A 20,192-nucleotide genomic window follows, 5' to 3' on the forward strand; every position below is an offset into this window, starting at 1 on the left:
TATAATGTTATTGAAAAAAGATGCCAATGATGCATAAATAATGTAACTGGTTTATTTCAGTCAATTAAAGGGTTAGTTCACCCAAAAATTTAAATAATGTCATTTATTACTCACCCTCATGCAGTTTCACACCCGTAAGACCTCCGTTCATCTACGGAACACAAATGAAGATATTTTTGTTGAAATCCGAAGGCTCAGTGAGGCCTCCATAGCCAGCAATGACAATTCCTCTCTCAAGATCCATTAATGTACTAAAAACATATTTAAATTAGTTCATGTGGGTACAGTGGTTCAATATTAAAGCAGCACTAGGTAACTTTTCAACCTTTATAATATATTTTCAAGACTCTTGTGATGATACATCGACTTACAATAGGTTGAATGGCACGTCTGCCATAGCCTGACGGGGTCTGTATAGTTTTTAATCGTTCTTTTAAACTTTGGGTTTCGGGTAGTAACCCGAGAAAAAAAAGAACTACAAAATTCGACTGCTTTACAGCATATACGTCACTTCCACCTCCACCCCCACTTCCTTAAATTCGGACGTGCGAGCCCAACTATCATTTGTTTGCCGAATGTTATAGTCATGGCCGAAGCAACACAGAAAAATAAGAAAGCAAAAGTTTTGTCGGAGGAAAGCAAAAAGAGGAAACGAGAAAGTGATCGTATTAAAGGCAGGACGAGGATCAACATTTGGCCAGCGTTTGCTCGTTGACGTGAGCTGAAGGAGGAGGGGCTACATTCTTGCAAGTAAATACGTAAGACGTACGAAATCATATTTTAGGATACCTAACATGTCTGTGATATTGGTTTATTTGTCTTGCCTCAAGCTATAATGCAAATCGATTTTTCAAATTTGCAGATTCATCTAGGGTAGCTTGATATTATAATATTGACGATATATGGTTATTACCTACCACTCAAACATTGAATTGAAGTATCATATAGATTCCGTAAAACGGAAACCAATAAACTAGGCTACTATAATGACGCTGGCTTGTCAACGTGAGCATCGCGATCATTTGGCGTTTGAAAAAAAATAAAACCCATGAAATTATATTCATATGACATGCTGAAACATATGCCACTGTACCTGGGATGAAGACATTTCACACGCGACGCGAGCAGAACACCTGCATGTGAACTCCTGCAGTGTTCAGGGCTATCATGTTTGTCATGTCAATAAATGCACGTGCGATGCATCCACTGATGTAGAATGACAGTTTACGACAGTAGTAGAGGACAATACTGTTTCCCAACTGTAGGGGGACCCCGAGAGCAAAACCTACCTAGTGCTGCTTTAATATTATAAAGCAACAAGAATATTTTTGGTGTGGCAAAAAAACCCAACTAAATAATGACTTATTTAGTGATGGCCAATTTCAAAACAGTGCTTCATGAAGCTGCGAAGCGTTATGAATCAGCGTGTTGAATCGTGATTCGGATCGCGTGTCAAACCACCAAACTGCTGAAATCAATGCTCGAAGCTTCATAAAGCAGTGTAAGTCATTATTTAGGTTTTTTTTGGCACACCAAAAATATTCTTGTCGCTTTATAATATTAATATTGAACCACTGTACTCATCTGAACTGATTTAAATAGGTTTTTAGTACATTAATGGATCTTGAGAGAGGAAATGTCATTTCTGGCTATGCAGGCATCACTGAGCAATCGGATTTCAACAAAAATATCTTAATTTGTGTTCCGAAGATTGAGGAAGGTCTTACGGGTGTGGAACTGCATGAGGGTGAGTAATAAATTAAATGATTAATTGATATTAATACACAACACTTCAAATAGCTTACAGAATATTACATTAAGTAGTAACATTCCTATTGAGGTAACAAATGAAAGGGTCTGGGTTTGGTTCTGAATTTACCTGGCTTATTTTAGTGTTTTTAACATAAGCTACCCACAGGTGAAAGACGGTCATGCATAGAGACATATGTATAGTGTACAGTAGGCTATGAATTAGCCTTACTGCGGTAGTCAGTGTTACTGGTGTTACACAGTGTTTGGCCATACACGATTCAATTACTTACCCACTGCGGCGTCGTCCCCATTGTTAAAATACTTACTGTTAAAATATAATTGTTATATTGTGCTGTCTGATTTAGGAAGCGTTTTCCCAGCATCTTTTTTAACCTCGTATTTCTTCGGCTGAAATGAAAATACTTGATTGTCACATAAGCATCTCAAGGTTACTGCTGGCCAGACTTATAACTGGTTTGCACATTTCTCCCCTGCAGTGTGTAAATTCAAGGCCCATAAAAGATGCGCAGTCAGGGCCACCAACAACTGCAAATGGACAACGTTGGCCTCTATCGGGAAGGACATCATTGAGGATGAGGATGGGGTGAGTTGCATAAAGCCTGTGGTTCAGTGAGCTAATTCATAACCTTTAAGTGAACAGCAAAAAGTCTGTTCTATACGCCTGGCTAAAATTTTATTACATTATGTTCCTATAGATTGCGATGCCACACCAATGGCTGGAAGGCAACCTGCCCGTCAGTGCCAAGTGTGCCGTTTGCGACAAAACGTGTGGCAGCGTGCTGCGCTTGCAGGACTGGCGTTGTTTGTGGTGCAAAGCCATGGTAAGAAAGAACTACATATCTCAGAATGCCTTATAACTACTTCAGAGAGCTTGTGACCTCTAAAACCTTTCGGTGCTTGGACAGGTGCACACGGCGTGCATGGATCTCTACCCCCGCAAATGTCCCCTCGGCCAGTGCAAAGTGTCCATCATCCCCCCTACCGCCCTCAACAGCATTGACTCAGACGGTAAGACTTTACTCTTCATAACAGTGAGTTCAAGAGTCTATACATATAAATATTGATAAATAATAATGTTGTATAAATAATAATATCAATATTATTGATAAAAAATATTGATTTAAATAGGATTATTTATACAGTTGATATACTTTATTTGAGTGAGAATGATTAAAATGGTCACATTGTTTATTTATTTAATTATTTTTCTTAAAGGTCCTGTTCTTCGTGATCCCATTTTTCAAACTTTAGTTAGTGTGTAATGTTGCTGTTAGAGCATAAATAATACCTGTAAAATTATAAAGCTCAAAGTTCAATGCCAAGCGAGATATTTTATTGAACAGAAGTTCCCTTTCAAAGCCTACAGCGAACGGCCGGTTTGGACTACATCCTGGTACTTCCTGCTTTAATGACGTCAGTAGAACAGTTTGTTGACTAACCTCCGCCCACAAGAATACACGAAAAAGGGAGCGTGGTCTTGTTGCTCCCTCGTGGAGAAAAGGAAGTGTTGCGTTCGGTTCGGTTCGGTTGCGTTTGTCGTCATGTCGTCCAGACGCTTTTTTTTTCATCCCGGAATCAAATCACCTTTGTTTGGCCTTCAGGGGCTGTAGTTTGAGCGCGTTCATCTCCCCGTTATGGTAAGAGGCGTGACATTCCCGGGCAATGTGCGCTAAACTGCTGTCGAATCACAACACGGGAACCGCTGGCACAATCAGAACTCGTTACGTGTTTCTGAAGGAGGGACTTCATAGAACGAGGAAATTCTCAGGCCGTTTTGAGGACAGTGAAAACAGCGGTATACAGATAAGTAAATTGTGTGAAAAATACTGTTTTTTTACACATGAAACATGAACACATGTTATATTGCACACTGTAAACACAATCAAAGCTTCAAAAAAACACGAAAAACGGGACCTTTAAACATGTATTTATTATTATTATTATGTTGGTTCACTTTTGGAGGTTATAATCTCAGTAAAATCTCATTTTAATCTAAAAATAATAAAATAAAATAAAAACAGGTTCTGTCCACTTATGTTTTTAGTTTTTATATTGTATTTAAGAGAGTATTTATTTTTAGTGTATGATAATGTATCAGGGTGTGTGTGTGTGTGTGTGTGGTCTTGGTAAACCCTACATTATGGGGACAAAATAAGATGGCAAAATCAAAGATCCTTGTTTTTGTGGGGACATTTTTTAGTCCCCATGAGGGAAAACAGCTTATAAATCATACTAAGTGATGTTTTTTGAAAATCTAAAAATGCAGAAAGTTTTTTGTGATGGTTAGGTTTAGGGGATAGAATATACAGTTTGTACAACATAACAATCACTATGCCTATGGAATGTCCCCATAAAACAAGAAAACCCAATGTGTGTGTGTGTGTGTGAAGTGGTGGGAGGAGCTCAGGTGGAGGGCTGCTATAGATGGAGCTCATTAGCTTTGCTAATTCCCAGGCTGTATGAAGAGCAATATATTTTTCATTACACCTTTGACCTCCTCTGATTTGATCATACATATAGGATGTGTTTTCTCCTTTCCTGAGAGACACTCCTGTTCCTTTATTTTCCTTTCACATCTCTCCGTCAGGGTAGTGTGGAAAGTCACTTTCCCTTAGAGCATCTCGTCCCGACGCATGTAAACATAACCGCCTCTGGTGGACCATGTGCTTGGAAAATTCAAGATGAGAGCAAACAAAAGCACTCTCCCATACCCGGCTCTCTCTTTGTCTATCTCTTTCTGCATTATTGTCATGCTGCTGTGGATTCATACCTTGACTGTTTGCTCAGTCAGCCTGTCTCGGAGCATATGCCACTGATTTCCAGGAAATTGCACATTGCCTTTTATTGACAGCTGTATGAATGCTATATAGAGCCACTTCATGCTCAATATGTTGAAGGTTTAAAATAGCTAAATGACCAAAAGCTGAAAAATTCTGCTTTCTCAGGTTGTATAGGTAGAAACATGTGAATTCAGTGTTTGTGCGACATACTGAGATGCCTTCTTTTTTTCAACTTAGACTATAAATAGCTCAAGCATTTAAAGCGGCAGGCCACATAAGCACATATAATAAACAGAACTTTATCGTACAATGGTGTGGACGATAATATAGCTATCGCTAGTGTTGTCACAGTACCAAAATTGTAGTTGTCTGTACCAATATCAGTAAAATTCCACGGTTCTCTGCACCAATTTCAGCACCAAAACATGCTGAATAAACAACAAATTATTTTAATAAATTAATAAATAATATTTTAACAATTGTTTGTAAAAAAAATTATCTAAAAAGCAATGGCATTCTGTATACAGTCTTTAAAAAATTCAGAAATAGAATTTATTATAAACAACATAACAAATCTATTATCTATTATAAACAACATAACAAATCATATAATAAATTACAAATCTGAGCTTTTATATTACATTTAGATAAGATTACGTACATTAAAGTAACCGTATATTAAAATATTTTAGTTCGATTGTACTTTTTCTTTAGTCCAAACTTTTTGTTCATGTTTATTTTTTAAATGCTACTGAAGTTATTCAGCCAAGAATAGAAATGTTGTTCTGACTGACTGATATTAATGACATAAACAGTGCTAGTAGCCATGCATCTCTTTTTTTCTAACACATGAATATAGGTTATCAAAATCTGGTACATAATATTAGAAAACCCCATCATGTCCACCCCTTATTTTACCCCAGTTAAACAAGGACTCTAATGGTTAATAAGGACTCTTGACTGAATTAACATTATCCGCGCATATGCTAACTGTTCAGTACTGAAATATGCTACAAAATTAATAATGCAACCCCTAACATACCTGTAAATGTTATCTTCTTAAACTGCAGGTGGCTGTCTTTAGGTGCTTTAATTTGATGTATTTCCTTCTTTCGTCACAAAAATTCGATTACACAGTTTGCTAAAATGTTTTTGGTTATCATTGATGTTCCTTTCATCTGCTTCAAATCCAAAGTATCTCCATTAGGGATGGTTTTACAAAATTATTTTGAGCGGAATATTGAATAATGTCACACTGCGCAGTGATAACGGTGATAAGTGAGAGTGGAACTTGAGCGCTGAACACTGAGGGGCGGGCGGCATATATGTTCAGTGAATTTTTTCTTCCATTTTTCTCGTTTGGACAAAAAACGAAAATGCCATTTTGGCGGCCGAAATTTCCTTGCATCCCTAAATTCCATATGTGCCTCTTTGGCGGTTGACCCAGTACTCTGTATTACCGGTACTTCAGAAACTCTTGTATCATTTAACTTTTTTTGGGGGGGTTGGGACATGCTACTGGGACTTTTGCTTCTGGGATTTTTTGCTATAGTTATCGTTCTTGGAGTGAACATATCATTGGGCAGCTTGGTTTCAGATACAGCCATTGATTCATTAATTTTATAATTTCTTGGGTCAAGTTGTGGAACGATATATTTCCTCCTCCCCTACCGCGAAATGCTCGCTCAGTCTGGATATGCTTAAATAAGAAGTATGGACACTAAGGCCTGGTTTCACAAACAGAGATTAGATTAAGCCAGGATTAGGCCTTAGTTCAACTATTGCATTTAAGTAACTTTTATTAACGTGCCTTAGAAAAAACATTACTGGTGTGCATCTTAAAACAAAAAATTGGCATGGACATATTTTAAGATAGCTCAAACATGCATTTTAGTCTGGGATAGCTTAAGCCTAGTCTGTGAAACCGGGGGAAAATATCACGCATGCAATAAGTCTGCAAAAAGCTGGTTAATGTTTTTGCAAGACCAAAATTGGGGTAATTGTTAGATTACTGTGGTGGTTAGATCTAGCTGTATCGTTTCATTTATGCTTAAGCCTTTTATGAACTTACTCCGATAAAGGAAAATTGGTTAATGCATTTACATGACCACATGCATTGTCGTCTTATTAGGCGTTGTAATCGTGTTGTACTGTAACTTGCATGTAAATCAAGTACCGGGGACAACACTAGTTATCGCTAAAGTTATGGTTCTTGGGCAGCTTGCTTTCGGACACAGCCATTGATCCTGCAATGGTGGTTTCAGGACTCGTTTGGCCATGTGTGAAGTCAAATCTTGTGAGCACTGTGGAGATCCACTATTGATCAGAACCTCAAAGCTCCTCTGTCTTTAATTGGCGGTGCACATATCGGATATAGAGATTAGTTGGGGCCAGACAGAAAAGTAATGAAAATCAATGGCTGTGAAGTTTCTTCCTGATCGCTTTGTGGTTCCTGTTAATTGGGTGTTAAAAATAGAAGAAGAGAATGGTGATAGGATGGACAGATTGAAGTCTGTTAATCTGCTAAAGAAGTATAGATTGATACAGAAAGCATAAGAATGTGATGGGAAAGTAGGAGAGTCCGTCACGTGTAAGGAATCCCCCGCCTAAGTGCTAGGTGGCGAGGAGAGCTGCATCTTAATTCGCTCAGGGCTGCCTTTGGCACGTGCTCGAGCTTCGTGACTCAATTTGCCTCAGCCTGCCTCCAGGAGAGAGAGCAAGGGGAAAGAGAGGCAGGGCTTCTGTTAGACTCAAAGGGGTCTACTGACAGACGTCCACCCACGCGTCAGTGTCCGCTCGCAGCCACACGGAGAACATGCAAACCCACGCTTGAGGGCAACTGTCAGCTTTGCTAACACTCATGCATGCTTAGATCCATGTATGCAAACACAATGCAATACACACTGATGTGTACAGGTACACAGAGGTGAATGCATTGTGCATGCATGTGCACATGCAAACAATTCCTCACACACAGTCGCACAGGAGAGAAAGGAATGGGAAAATCTAAATGATGCATATGGTGAATCTCATAAACACAGCAGGTTATTGCTCACAGCTACTGGCATGTTCAGAGACTGTTTTCTGCACATGCTGCATGCATGCACGTGATCACAGCGACTGCGCGCACGTTTTGTGACAGGTCCTCACTCAGCCTGGTTCTTATGAAGACAAAGAAATCCAAGTGCTGGATTATTTACACGCTAAAGTACACAATATTACAAACGAAAACGCACTAGGCTGATGGTTTGCTTTTCCTTGTGCTGCCTGCAGCACAAAACACTTTCCACTTCTTTCTCTGTGATTCATCCTTGTCCAGGCATGAAGAAAACTGTTCCTAAGCAACATCGAGTCAACAAAAATCTTGGTGTCATCTTTTTTTAGCACGCAAGTTCTGGCATTTAGTTTGTGTAGTTTAATTGGTAATCATGGCACTAGTAGGGCCAATTCACATCGCACAGACAAAGCCAACAAACACCAAACAAGGGCCGATGGATTTTGAATTCTATGAAAAATAACTGTCATGTTCACATGTTACACCACAAAAGCTGATTGAACATGTTCAGTCAGGTGAAAACAAACCCTGACTAGCACCAAGAGACCCCGACTGGGGTAACACACTGATCCATCAAAACCCAACAAATGTGTTTGTTGGTGTTGGTCTGCAGTGTGAATTGGCCTTTAAAGATTGTCAGGGAACACAAAAGCTCTGTTCCAACATAAAAACTCAAACACGCAAGAACTACTAAGCATAACATTTATTGTTGTAATTTTGCAATAGATGAAATCAAATTAATAATGAGGCACCAAAATTATATATTTTTTTTTTACCAAAACACAGAATTGGAAATTAAAGTCTGCATTTAGACAAAAATAATAATAATAATAATCTGAAAATAAACTAATTTTTAGTTTAAAAACATTGTTTTGTGTTTCAGCCGAATATTTTCGGTTGACGTTTCTTTTGCTAAGATAACACTGTTGATAGTTGAAATCGACACCCAAACAAACACACCAACACACAAACATGGCGCTCCCATTAAAAACAATTGAAAAAAATCTCTAAGTATAAAAAAAAAATTCTTTTTCTAACCTTTAAGTGTTACAACACTCATCGGACCCACTTTATATTAGGTGGCCTTAAAGGTCCCATGGCATGAATTTTTCATTTTATGAGGTTTTTTCAGAGTCAGACTCATTTCAAATGCAAAGATGTCAGCCAATCACAACAGTGGGCATTTTCACTGAAGTCTCACATCAGACACGCCTTGAAACAGAGCATTCAAGCCAGAGGGCTAATATCAGTATAGAAAAAAATGCTTTTTATTCCTAAATTATGAATTTTTTTGATGTAAAAACCATACTAACAATATAAGTACACCTTAGGAAACATTATAAAATAAAATAAAAAAATCCATGCCATGGGACCTTTAACAACTATGATTAAATTAATACTTTGATACAATGCATTTATTGTTTACATACATGTTTTTACATTGTACTTACATTAAAAAAATTTACCTGCATGTAATTACAGCTGTAATTAATTTCTGTAATTACAATTATAATTATACTGTTGACACCTAACCCTACCCTTAAACCTACCCATACCACCACACCTGTCCCTAACTTTACCTGTATCACCTCAATATCAGCAAAAGTGTTTTGCAATACAATATGAACACAATAAGTACATTGTACTTATTTTTTAATTTAAGTACATAGTAGTTAAAGCCACCAAATATGAAGTGAGACCCACACGTCATACAACTCTTTTTATTGATACTTTTCAATAATAAAGGAATTATGCTTGTTTAAACATTTTGCTTGCTTCCTCCACCATCTTCATTTGTTGCAGTGCATTCTGGGATTATCTCCTTTACAAATGATGCTGCATTAGCATTTGGCCAAAATAGGGTGTCTACCTAATGCTATTACGTTTAAAAAATGTATAATCTTTTTCGTTTCTTTTCCTATGACAGGTTTCTGGAAGGCCACCTGTCCCCCATCATGTGCTAGTCCACTCCTCGTGTTTGTCAACTCAAAAAGCGGAGACAACCAAGGGGTAAAATTCCTGCGTCGCTTCAAACAGCTGCTCAATCCCGCTCAGGTCTTTGACCTGGTCAACGGTGGACCTCATTTAGGGTAAGTCTAGGATGTCAAAGGTCACAGAGAGTGAACTATTGATCGTTGTCTTAGAAGCAAATCGATGCTTTTGCTTGTTTTGCAGGTGTTTACCAAATGGGTAGTTGACGTATGATGAGTCCTTTTAAAATAAACATCCTGTTTTTGTATTAAAATTATATGAAAGTATAGTGCATAGAGTATTTTAATCACTTCCTGGCTCATTTTTAAAAGAACAAATATTCCATGTAGTCTCTAAAATATGAGCTCAGGCATAATAATTATAAATGAATTAGAAAAACACTGTTTAAAATTGTTTTAGGTTGAATTTAGGACGTCAACTACCTAAATCTTTCACTCACATGAACCTCCAAAACCTATTTTAACTCTCTAGGCCCTATCATACACCCGGCGCATTGCGACACCAGGTGCGGCAACTGAAAACGGCAAACAAAAACCATGTAAATAGCGAATCTGCCATGGTGCAAGCGCAACTGTCTTTTAAAGGGAATGGGAGATGAGACTCTGATTGGTTTATGCGCTTCAGACCATGCGCTCAGATCGTTAAAATAGGGCCCTCTGTGTGTCTTTTTGAGAAGCATTTTTTGTTTGTGTCAGTTTGTTTAAATGTTCTTTTCTCCTTTTAAGCCTTCGCTTGTTCCAAAAGTTCGATAATTTTCGAATCCTCGTGTGTGGTGGAGATGGAAGCGTTGGTTGGGTTCTGTCTGAAATCGATAAACTAAATCTTCACAAACAGGTGATTGAAAAGTACACTACTACAACATGTAAAGTTGTCACTGTATGGTCAGGACTTGGCACAAGAGTGTCAGAGCAGATGTTTAAGAGGATTTCTTAATGAACTGACTCAGTGATGTGAACTGTCTCCTGTTGGCAGTGCCAGCTGGGCGTTCTGCCATTGGGCACCGGGAATGACCTGGCGCGAGTGCTTGGTTGGGGGCCGTCGTGTGATGATGACACGCAACTCCCTCAGATATTGGAGAAGCTGGAGAGAGCCAGCACGAAGATGCTGGACAGGTACAGAGCGCATCCTAGCATGTGTCCAGAAGTATGTCACTTGTATAATATTTGTGTCGTTGGCTACATCTACAGCTCCTGTTCACAGGTGGAGTATAATGACGTATGAGATTAAAATACCTCCCAAACACAGCTGCCCCGTCACACCTGAGGAGGCAGAGGACGGCCAGGTACCAGCAACACATCAACTGCAATGCATACATCTATTTCAACACCATTAAAAGGGTCGTTGACATGTCACACTACACTTTATCTAAGACCAGGCACTGCAAAAAATACAACAAAGACAATACATAGCACATCTTACAGTTGCATTTCCCTCACTCTACACAAAAGAAAACATCAATTCTTGTCCGCTTCGCAAACAAATGGCTCTTATGAACTGTTTTTTTTCTTCTTTTTTTTTAAGACTCACAAATCAGTCTCAAACCTTTAAGTTATTTATTTGTATTGGTTTAATGACTTTAACGACTTCAAAATTAAGAGACTGTTTCTAATATTTTTAATTGAGATTTGTGAGACTTTATGAGAAAAATAGACTTAAAAATAATATTTTGGCTAATTTCATTTTGCATTTTTAGCTACCAGCAAGAGTGTTATATTCTTAGCTCTGTTTAACATATTTTACTATGTGTAAACCCATTCTGCACAATTTTATTCTGTCATATTTACAGAAGTTCTGAAGTTTTTGCGGGCAAAATCCAATAATTTCCATTGGAGTCCAAGTGATCAGGAATTTCATGAGGGCAAAATATTTCCTCAAAATGTATTTAAAATACATGTATTTCATATTAAGTATACTACAAATCCATTAAAGGGATAGTTCACCCAAAAATGAAAATTCTGTCATAATTTACTCACCCTCAAGTTGTTCCAAACCTGTATGAGTTTCTTTGTTCTGCTGAACAAAAAAGAAGATAGAGGGAAGAATGTTTGTAACCAAGCAGATAGAGCAACCATTGACTACCATAGTAGGAAAAAAATACTATGGTAGTCAATGGTTGCTCTATCTGCTTTGTTACAAACATTCTTCCCTCTATCTTCTTCTGTGTTCAGCAGAACAAAGAAACTCATACAGGTTTGGAACAACTTGAGGGTGAGTAAATTATGACAGAATTTTCCTTTTTGGGTGAACAATCCCTTTAACATATTTTCTGACATATCGCTTCAGACTTACTGATATAAATATTATAATTCAACTTTATTTTGAGTACTTCTATATTGCACAATGCATATTTCTTAATATTATGCCTAAAATTTGTTTTGTTATCACTATTAGTATGGATAGCATGATATCTGTATAATATCAATGTTTAAATGCAAGATATTTAAAGTGTACCTAAAGTATACTTGTAATAGTTCCACTTTAGCATAATCAAATATACTTAAGTATATCTTTAGCTGGACCTCAGCACTACTTCCGGATAACTAAAGTGCATTAAGTACAAAATTTAGCAGACTTTAAGCATATCAATTTATGCAAAATATGAATATGATATGTGATGTTTATGGGTGGCTTTAGTTACAGATATCTGCTTATGAGGATTCAGTTGCTGCTCATCTCACAAAGATCCTGAACTCAGATCAGCACTCAGTGGTCATATCTTCATCAAAGTGAGTCGTCAGTCTCACACCATACAGTTCCTATTCCACTACTATCAGAACAAGTCAACGACTACTACAGAAACTACTATAAAGCCAGTGTTTTTCTCTGTTCTCCTTCAGGGTATTGTGCGAGACGGTGAAGGAATTTGTGGCCAAAGTTGGGAAGTGTTATGAGAGAAGCAGTGACAGCACTGAGGAAGCTGATGCACTGGCCCTCAAAGTGAGTCTGTGATGGTTCTAAAAGCCTTTCTAAGTCATTGCTCGACAGAAATACAGTGAAAATGCAGTATAAACCTATACATCCCTTTCGTCTGTTCTCTGTCAGCAGTGTACCATTCTGAACGAGAAGCTGGACTCCCTCCTGCAGACGTTGAATTTGGAGGCCCAGGCCATCACCCCCTCAGCCCTCACCACACCACCCATCGTAGAGGAGGAGGTGGAGGAGGAAGAGCTGGATGAAGAGGAAGATCTGAGTGAAGAGTCTTTAACAGAGCTGAAGGAGAATGAGACCGAGAAGAGCTCTGCCCATAAGCTCTTCAGACCCCGCGAGCAGCTTGTGCTGAGAGCCAACAGCCTGAAGAAAGCGCTCAGACAGATCATTGAGCAGGCAGAGAGAAGTATGATTGTCCAGCAACACTGATCTTTTGCTTACAGATTGCTGCTCTGAGTATAGGCGTCTCTTAAAACGAGTAATCACGTGACACAAATTGATTATATTCAGCCACATTTACATTTAAAGTGTTTTGAATGAGACCTGAGTGTTCTTCTTGATCTTCAGGGATTTCTGTCCATTTAAATGGGGATCAACGTGCTTGTCAATAAATCAATAGTTTTTAGCAATACTCTGTAATACTCAGTTTCTAGGGCTAGGAAATAGAGATGCACTTTTGTAACACTACATAAAAATATGATTTGTTAGCCACACACACACACACATTTATTATATATATATATATATATATATATATATATATATATATATATATATATATATATATATATATATATATATATATATATATATATTTGTGTGTATATACTAGGAGTGTAAAGGTGCACGTATTCGTACCGAACCATTTCGGTACAAGGCTTTCGGTATTGTCCACGTGTGTACCGAACAGTTCCGAATGCAGACTTCAACAATCGGCTTGTTGTACGCACGTAACATACTTCAATCCGAGTTCCCACACAAACATATCAAGTATTCTGTCCATTTTATCTCGAAATTCAAACGATCAATGCCATTTTGACGCTCTTTAATGTGACGTGACTGATCAGAGTATAGGCGCGTCAGTTCAAGCGTCTGTAAGTGAGTGAACACGATCATCTCTTCCTAAAGAATAAACATGAATTAATATCTTAAGGTATGTTCAGGATACATTACAACTTACTGAAACGTATCATATGTCATGTAATCGCTCAATCAGTGTTTCAACGGCGGAAAGACGTCAATAATACAGCTTGTAAACAATGTCATGTAGCATCACATTTACCTCAGAAGTCATTCAGTGTCCACAGCTATTAGTTCACTAGAGAAATCAACTCTTTCACTAAATATATGCACTAAATATGAGCCTATATATTCATTATATTCTACTGAACCTGTTAGTGATTTCTTGATTATATTTCAACAACGAATTGGAGAAAAAACTATTTTATAATTAGATTTAGAAGTTATTGCAAAAACTGCCTTATGTGAAGTTTATATGTTTGCGTACTGTGTGTTATTTGAGTGTTGATTATTATATCTAAAAATAAATAGCAACTGAATTTGGGCTCTGTTATTAACCTTTAATATTAATGTGCAAGTAAGGCTCCCTATATAGTTTACAGCAATATCTTCAATAAACTTTTAGTTATAATTTAATTAATTTAAGGACAGACAATTATTTTTCAGTAAACCACTGTTTAATAAAAATAAATAAAAACCAATTTGTAAAGCTGCTGTACCGAACCATGACTTCAAAACCGAGGTACATACCAAACTGTCAGTTTTGTGTACCGTTTCACCCCTAATATATACAAACACTTTTTTCGTCTAATTTAATCTAAATTAACATATTTTAATGTATTTTAATTAAATATATTATAACCAATTGGTTAGAGAACATACTTGGGTCTCCACTCCACCCAAAAAAGTTTAAATCCCGTCTGGCTAGTGCGCTTCTCATAATGTATATGCGTTAGGCCAGTAGGGGGAGAGTAGGCGTCTTTTGTGGCAGTTCGAACACATTCGACCACATTAGCATCATTTACACTATGAAAGCAATCCGGTCGAATGCGTTTTCGATTACCTCTGGAAGTGGTCAAATGTGGACATGCTCAAAATGTTTTAGAACCCGTTTACACCTGAATTTAGCGTTGTGCACTTGTGATCCGATCGACCAAAAAGTATCTTATACCAGGTGTAAACAGGGCGCTAGTTGCATTTATTTTTCAAAGTCAGTGTGAAATGACATGAGAGTAATTCTTGATAACAGCCACGCAATTCACAAGACAAGAAGGGATCATGAAACCAATCTGGTGACATGCTCATTGGGAAACTTAAAGTTACACCTCCTGCAAAATCATGAATGTTAATAAATGTAATATTACCCAGCCCTACCTTATTTTGTGTTCTACATAAAGAAGTGCATGAATAAGATGGTTGTGTTTCTCTGTGCTGTAGTGGTGGATGAGCAGAACGCTCACACTGAGGAGCAGGAGCTGCAGTCTCCCAATGACTTCAGGAAGGACATTGAGGAGGAAAACAAAGACAACGAGAAGGACGAGGACACTAAAGACCTGGAAGCTCTGCCCTGTGAGTTCACATTAAATCTTAGACATGCTGTCGCTGTTAACTGTTTCCTGTGAGACACAAAGTGTTCTTACTTACCGGCCTTAAAAGCTAAATCCTCCATTGGGTTCCATTGAAGTCTCATGTTTTTGTCTTACTGGAGCCTTAGAAAAGCATTCATGAAAATACTATTCTTTCCTAAGAGTGGAATGATATACTGGTCACAGTTCACACATTTTCTGTGCGCTTGGAATACAGAGATGATTTATTATAGTTGCCAAAATGCCAATTATACAATAACGGAGAAATCTGCGCTAGGTACTACTTCACCACAATGCTATTCACATGACTTGACTTTCCATTTTCACTGTAACAAAAAAACTTGAAGGAATATTAGTCATGATTTTAAGCATCTCTTTTAGACTCGTTGTTTGATCAGACTGTTAAAAGATATATTTTTTACACAAAATTAAATTCAAAATACAAAATAACCTGGCACAATACTGTTTGAAACATTTACTTTATGTTGAAATGATGCCTACTAACATATAAAAACATAGTAGGCAGTATACAGTGCATATGCAGCACAATACAGTTAATATTCCCTTCTGAACATAACTTTCTTTTTAACATATTTCTCAGTAATCCGAATCTTGCTCTCTATTTAGGATGATAGTCTGTGAATTGGGATTTTAGTCCCTGTTTGATCTGAAGCATTCGAATGTGTTTGAGTCTGAAAGGGTCAGTGCTGCCCTCTAGTGACAAACTCATTATAGTAAATTTCAATTTAATGTAGATGTTTAAAATAAAATAACAGCAGCATATGTTTTTGTAGACATGTTGGCTTTTGAATGGCTTGTAGACATATTAAAAACACACTCTTTTTAGTTGTTGAACATTTTATCTTGTATGGGTTTATTTTTATAGATAAACCACAAATAGGCTTTTAGACGCATTAAAACACACTACTCTTTGTTGTTAAAAAATATTATCATTAAGGTTTTTATAAATAAACCCCAAAAAAGGTTTAGACACATTAAAACACACTACTCTTAGTTGTTTAAAAAACAAATAATTTCTCTAAAAACACATTAATCTTAGTTTTTACAATTATTATTATTATTATTTTGGTAATTTTTTTTATAAATACACCCTAAGAGGTATTTTAGGCACCATAAAACACGTTATTCTTTGTTGTTAAAAATAATTATTATTATATGATTTTTATAAATAACCCCTCAAAAAGGTTTAGACATTAAAACACTGACATTTTGTTGTAGTTATTATTAGTAGTAGTATTATTAGTATTATGATATTAGGGTTTTTATAAATAAACCACAGAAAGGTTTAGACACATTAAAGCACATTACTCTTAAGCCCCGTTTCCACCAAACATTTTTCCCAGGAACAATTTTTCCCCCCAGACCTGCTGCTGTCTGCGTTTCCATCGCGGTCTAAAGTACCGTGAAGATTAGTCCGGTGACGTAGAACTCCGCATGAGTTTCCAGTTCCCGCTGGATTTTGTCCTCCGCCATTAAACTTATTAAAGCCTGAACCTTGTCGTCGGTCCATCTGTCGTATTTTTTAAACTCCATTGTTGATTCGAATAGCAAACAACTCTTACTGCACGCACCGCCACAGAGCTTTAGGTTGAAATAAAATGCAGCATGAACTCAACCAATCAGCATGTTCAGCGCCCAAGTCCCACCCCCGAAAGTTTTGAAACCCTTTGAAAAAGTATTCCTTCCAAGCAGGGCCGTTTTGAGGAGAAAATGTTTACCCGGACCTTCATTTAGACCCCAGTTCCTGCGGGCGAAACACACTGAGTACCAAAGTACCTAGTTCCTGGGGAAAGTTCCGGCTTTAGTTTAAAAAAAAATTATAGTAATAATTTCTCTGAAAAACACATTAATCTTAGTACTTATTATTGCTAGGTTTTATTTTGTATTAGTATTTTAGACATCTTAAAACACATTATTCTTTGTTGTAAAAAATTATCATTATTATTATTATAATACTTATTTTATCAGGGTTTTTAATAAATAACACCCAAAAAGTCTTTTAGACACATTAAAACACATTACTCTTAGTTATAGTTGTTTTTATAAAGCCAGGGTGTTCTAAATGGGGAGAAAAGCTTTTGTGTTGCAAAATCTTTTTCCTTCAGAAGGTTTGGGATTTCCTTACAGCTTACAGACTGTAAGTGTTTATAGCTGTAAATACATATCTGTAGGTTTCCCAGAGGATCCCTGCGCTATATTTCTCTCTATAGAGCACATATCTTTGTTTGCTGGACAGTTGCACTTCCTGTTTACATAGAGGCCTGCTGTCTGCTCATGTTTCCAGCGGGGCATGAAAAGACTGGCTTTATCCTCAAAGTTGGTCCAGTCCCTCAGGGCCTGCCGATCTTGCCTCCTTTCTCCTCCGTCTCACAACTGTTAAGTGGCCTTGATGTGTTTTGGTTTGTTTATGTGGGATACGTTATGCTGAATCTGCCAGATTTTTTTTACAGTGACTTTTTCACTTCTCGTTGAGAGCCAGTGACCAGATGCGCGGGTTATTCTTACATGCTGGAAAAAGTTGAGCATTTACAAAACAGCATTAGATTTTGCTGTGTAATGGGCACTTGGACAGATATTGCTGTGATGAATGAGTCTGTTGTACACATGACCTCATGTTTGGTACTGTGTTTGTGCTTCTGCAGTGGCTAAGTCACCGTGTTCGCCGCCAGAGAGGCGTATCAGTCGCAGCACGCAGTCCTGCGGCTCCTTTTCCATCACTCCCTTCACCACAAGCAAGGAAAACCTGCCTGTGCTCAACACACGCATCATCTGCCCCGGTACGACCACATGACATTACCCCATGTGACAACTAAAATAACGGTTTACTCTCCTGCTGCTGACCGGAAAACGTCAACATGAGCCGCAATATGTTCAAGGGATAGTTCACCCCAAAATGACATTTCTGGCATCATTTACTCATTTTCATGCTGTTCCAAACCTGTATGACTTTTGTTTTTTCCACTAAACACGAAAGGAGACGTTAGGAAACATTTCTGAGCTGATCTTTTCCATACAGTGAAAGTGAACTAGTGACCTGCGGTTGCTAAGCTTTTAAAAGAATCATTAAAGATTCAAAAAAGCAGTCCAAATGTCTATTGAACCGTCTTCTGTCTGCACTTCAAATCTTTAAAGTCTTTTTTTTTATTCTGTACTTGCAGATATATAAATGAAATAAGAAGACACAAGTGTATTTGAAGAGAGTACACTGCTTCTTAACACACTTAAATACACTTTCAAAAAGTCACTTTGCAATAATGCAGAAAAAGTTGCACTTTAAAGTACATTTTTAAATGTTTTTTTTTATTTAATCTTAGTAATCTTTAGTTGTGCTTTAAAGAAGTACACTTATTTTGATGTGTTGACTAACATATTAAAGCACATGTAAATTGCTTAATTATTTATCATTTTAATTGTAGTGTTATGTGATATTACATTTAAAGTTCATATATTTTATATATCCATCATTTATAAATGTGAAATTACAAATATATTTAAATACATGACATACAAGTTACAATAGAAATGACACTAAAGTATTTTGTACAAATAGTACAAATAGACTTTATTATAAAGTTACATATAAAGATGTACTTAAGTCCTACTTAAGTGGGTCAAAAAGCAGCCTTAAGTTCAGCTGATTGCTTATAAATTATATATATATATATATATAAAATAAATGAAAAATATAATACATATTAATTTAATTGCAATTAATATGTGAAAAAACAATACATTTAGTTTGCAATTATATTATTTGAAAGTATATTTTTCCATAATAAGTACACTAAACATATGCTAAGATAAGAATGTACTCATTTTTCGCAAGAAAAGCTTTCTGTGAGGAACAGACCAAAATTAAGTTTTTTATTTGCTGAAAATAATGCAAATAATAAATACAAATTTCAGTCTATTCCTCACACACCTCAGATATTTAGGATATTGTTTCAAGTATCTCATAGGGACAGTTTTTATGATACTTTCAAAGGTGTTTTTTTGTAGCTTCTGGAACTTTTCCTGTTCTCTGGAAAAGAACAGCATCAACATTCTGCCAAAAAACAAAATAAAGTTATAAGGGGTTAAAACATGGCGTTATAAACAGCATTTTCTTTTTTGAGGGAAATATTTTAACAAATAATAATTTAATAATAATTTGTTACATTTATATAGCGCTTTTCTAGGCACTCAAAGCGCTTTACATATAGAAGGGGGAACTATGGCTTGCTGATCCTTGTTTGAGTGTCCTGAGATCTCACATTCATCCTTTGGTTGGTCTTTAGGTCTGCGGGCTGGTCTTGCTGCCTCCATCGCTGGAAGCTCCATTATCAGTAAGATGCTGCTTGCCAACATAGATCCATTTGGTGCCACTCCCTTCATAGATCCGGACCTGGACTCATTGTAAGAGCTTTACTTTCCTTTTTCTTGTTGAAGTTTATCTTAAAGGTATTTGCAAAGCTTACACGAGTAGTTTCTCCCACAGAGAGGGCTATTTGGAGAAGTGTGTGATGAATAACTACTTTGGGATTGGCTTAGATGCAAAGATCTCACTGGAGTTCAACAACAAACGTGAGGAGCACCCAGAGAAATGCAGGTAGTTCAAGATTTTAGCACAGTCTTCTTTTATGTACTGCATTTCCCAAAACATCATTGACATGGACTCAGTGGTTGACTAGTATTTCTCTGACTATCCAGAAGTCGTACTAAAAACATGATGTGGTATGGAGTTCTGGGGACGAAAGAGCTTCTGCAGCGGACCTATAAAAACCTGGAGCAGAAAGTTCAGCTGGAGGTGAGCTGAATGAAAGGCATTTTCATACAACATGAAAAAGTAAAAAAAAAAAATACCTGGGCGAAAAAGGGCCATGCCCAAAATGGCTAAACATTAAGCTTTTAATTCTCTTAAGTATAAATTATAGGTCAATAAATTAACTAAATTTAAGCACATGCACTACTAGAAAAACATCAGAATGACGTTTTTTGGCAGAATATGGGACGTTGTGTGTGGAGTGATGAATCACAATGAAACACGAGTTAGATGCT

The 20,192-nt window shown here is 37.0% G+C and overlaps 1 protein-coding gene across 1 annotated transcript in view; it reads left to right on the plus strand.

Annotated features, from left to right (window-relative positions):
• The window catches only part of dgkh (diacylglycerol kinase, eta), a 112,468-nt gene that overhangs the window by 67,461 nt on the left and 24,815 nt on the right, over positions 1-20,192 (plus strand). Inside the window, exons 7-21 of the mRNA XM_079820830.1 lie at positions 2,250-2,356; positions 2,469-2,594; positions 2,679-2,781; positions 9,536-9,698; positions 10,326-10,434; positions 10,573-10,712; positions 10,801-10,882; positions 12,235-12,326; positions 12,438-12,537; positions 12,643-12,934; positions 14,986-15,117; positions 17,798-17,932; positions 19,433-19,550; positions 19,633-19,743; positions 19,845-19,941. Coding sequence (XP_079676956.1) covers positions 2,250-2,356; positions 2,469-2,594; positions 2,679-2,781; positions 9,536-9,698; positions 10,326-10,434; positions 10,573-10,712; positions 10,801-10,882; positions 12,235-12,326; positions 12,438-12,537; positions 12,643-12,934; positions 14,986-15,117; positions 17,798-17,932; positions 19,433-19,550; positions 19,633-19,743; positions 19,845-19,941 — 1,907 coding nt within the window. The remainder of the gene's footprint in view (positions 1-2,249; positions 2,357-2,468; positions 2,595-2,678; positions 2,782-9,535; positions 9,699-10,325; positions 10,435-10,572; positions 10,713-10,800; positions 10,883-12,234; positions 12,327-12,437; positions 12,538-12,642; positions 12,935-14,985; positions 15,118-17,797; positions 17,933-19,432; positions 19,551-19,632; positions 19,744-19,844; positions 19,942-20,192) is intronic.

Source organism: Gobio gobio, assembly GCF_949357685.1.
Source record: "Gobio gobio genome assembly, chromosome: 7".
Classification (NCBI taxonomy): Eukaryota; Metazoa; Chordata; class Actinopteri; order Cypriniformes; family Gobionidae; genus Gobio; species Gobio gobio.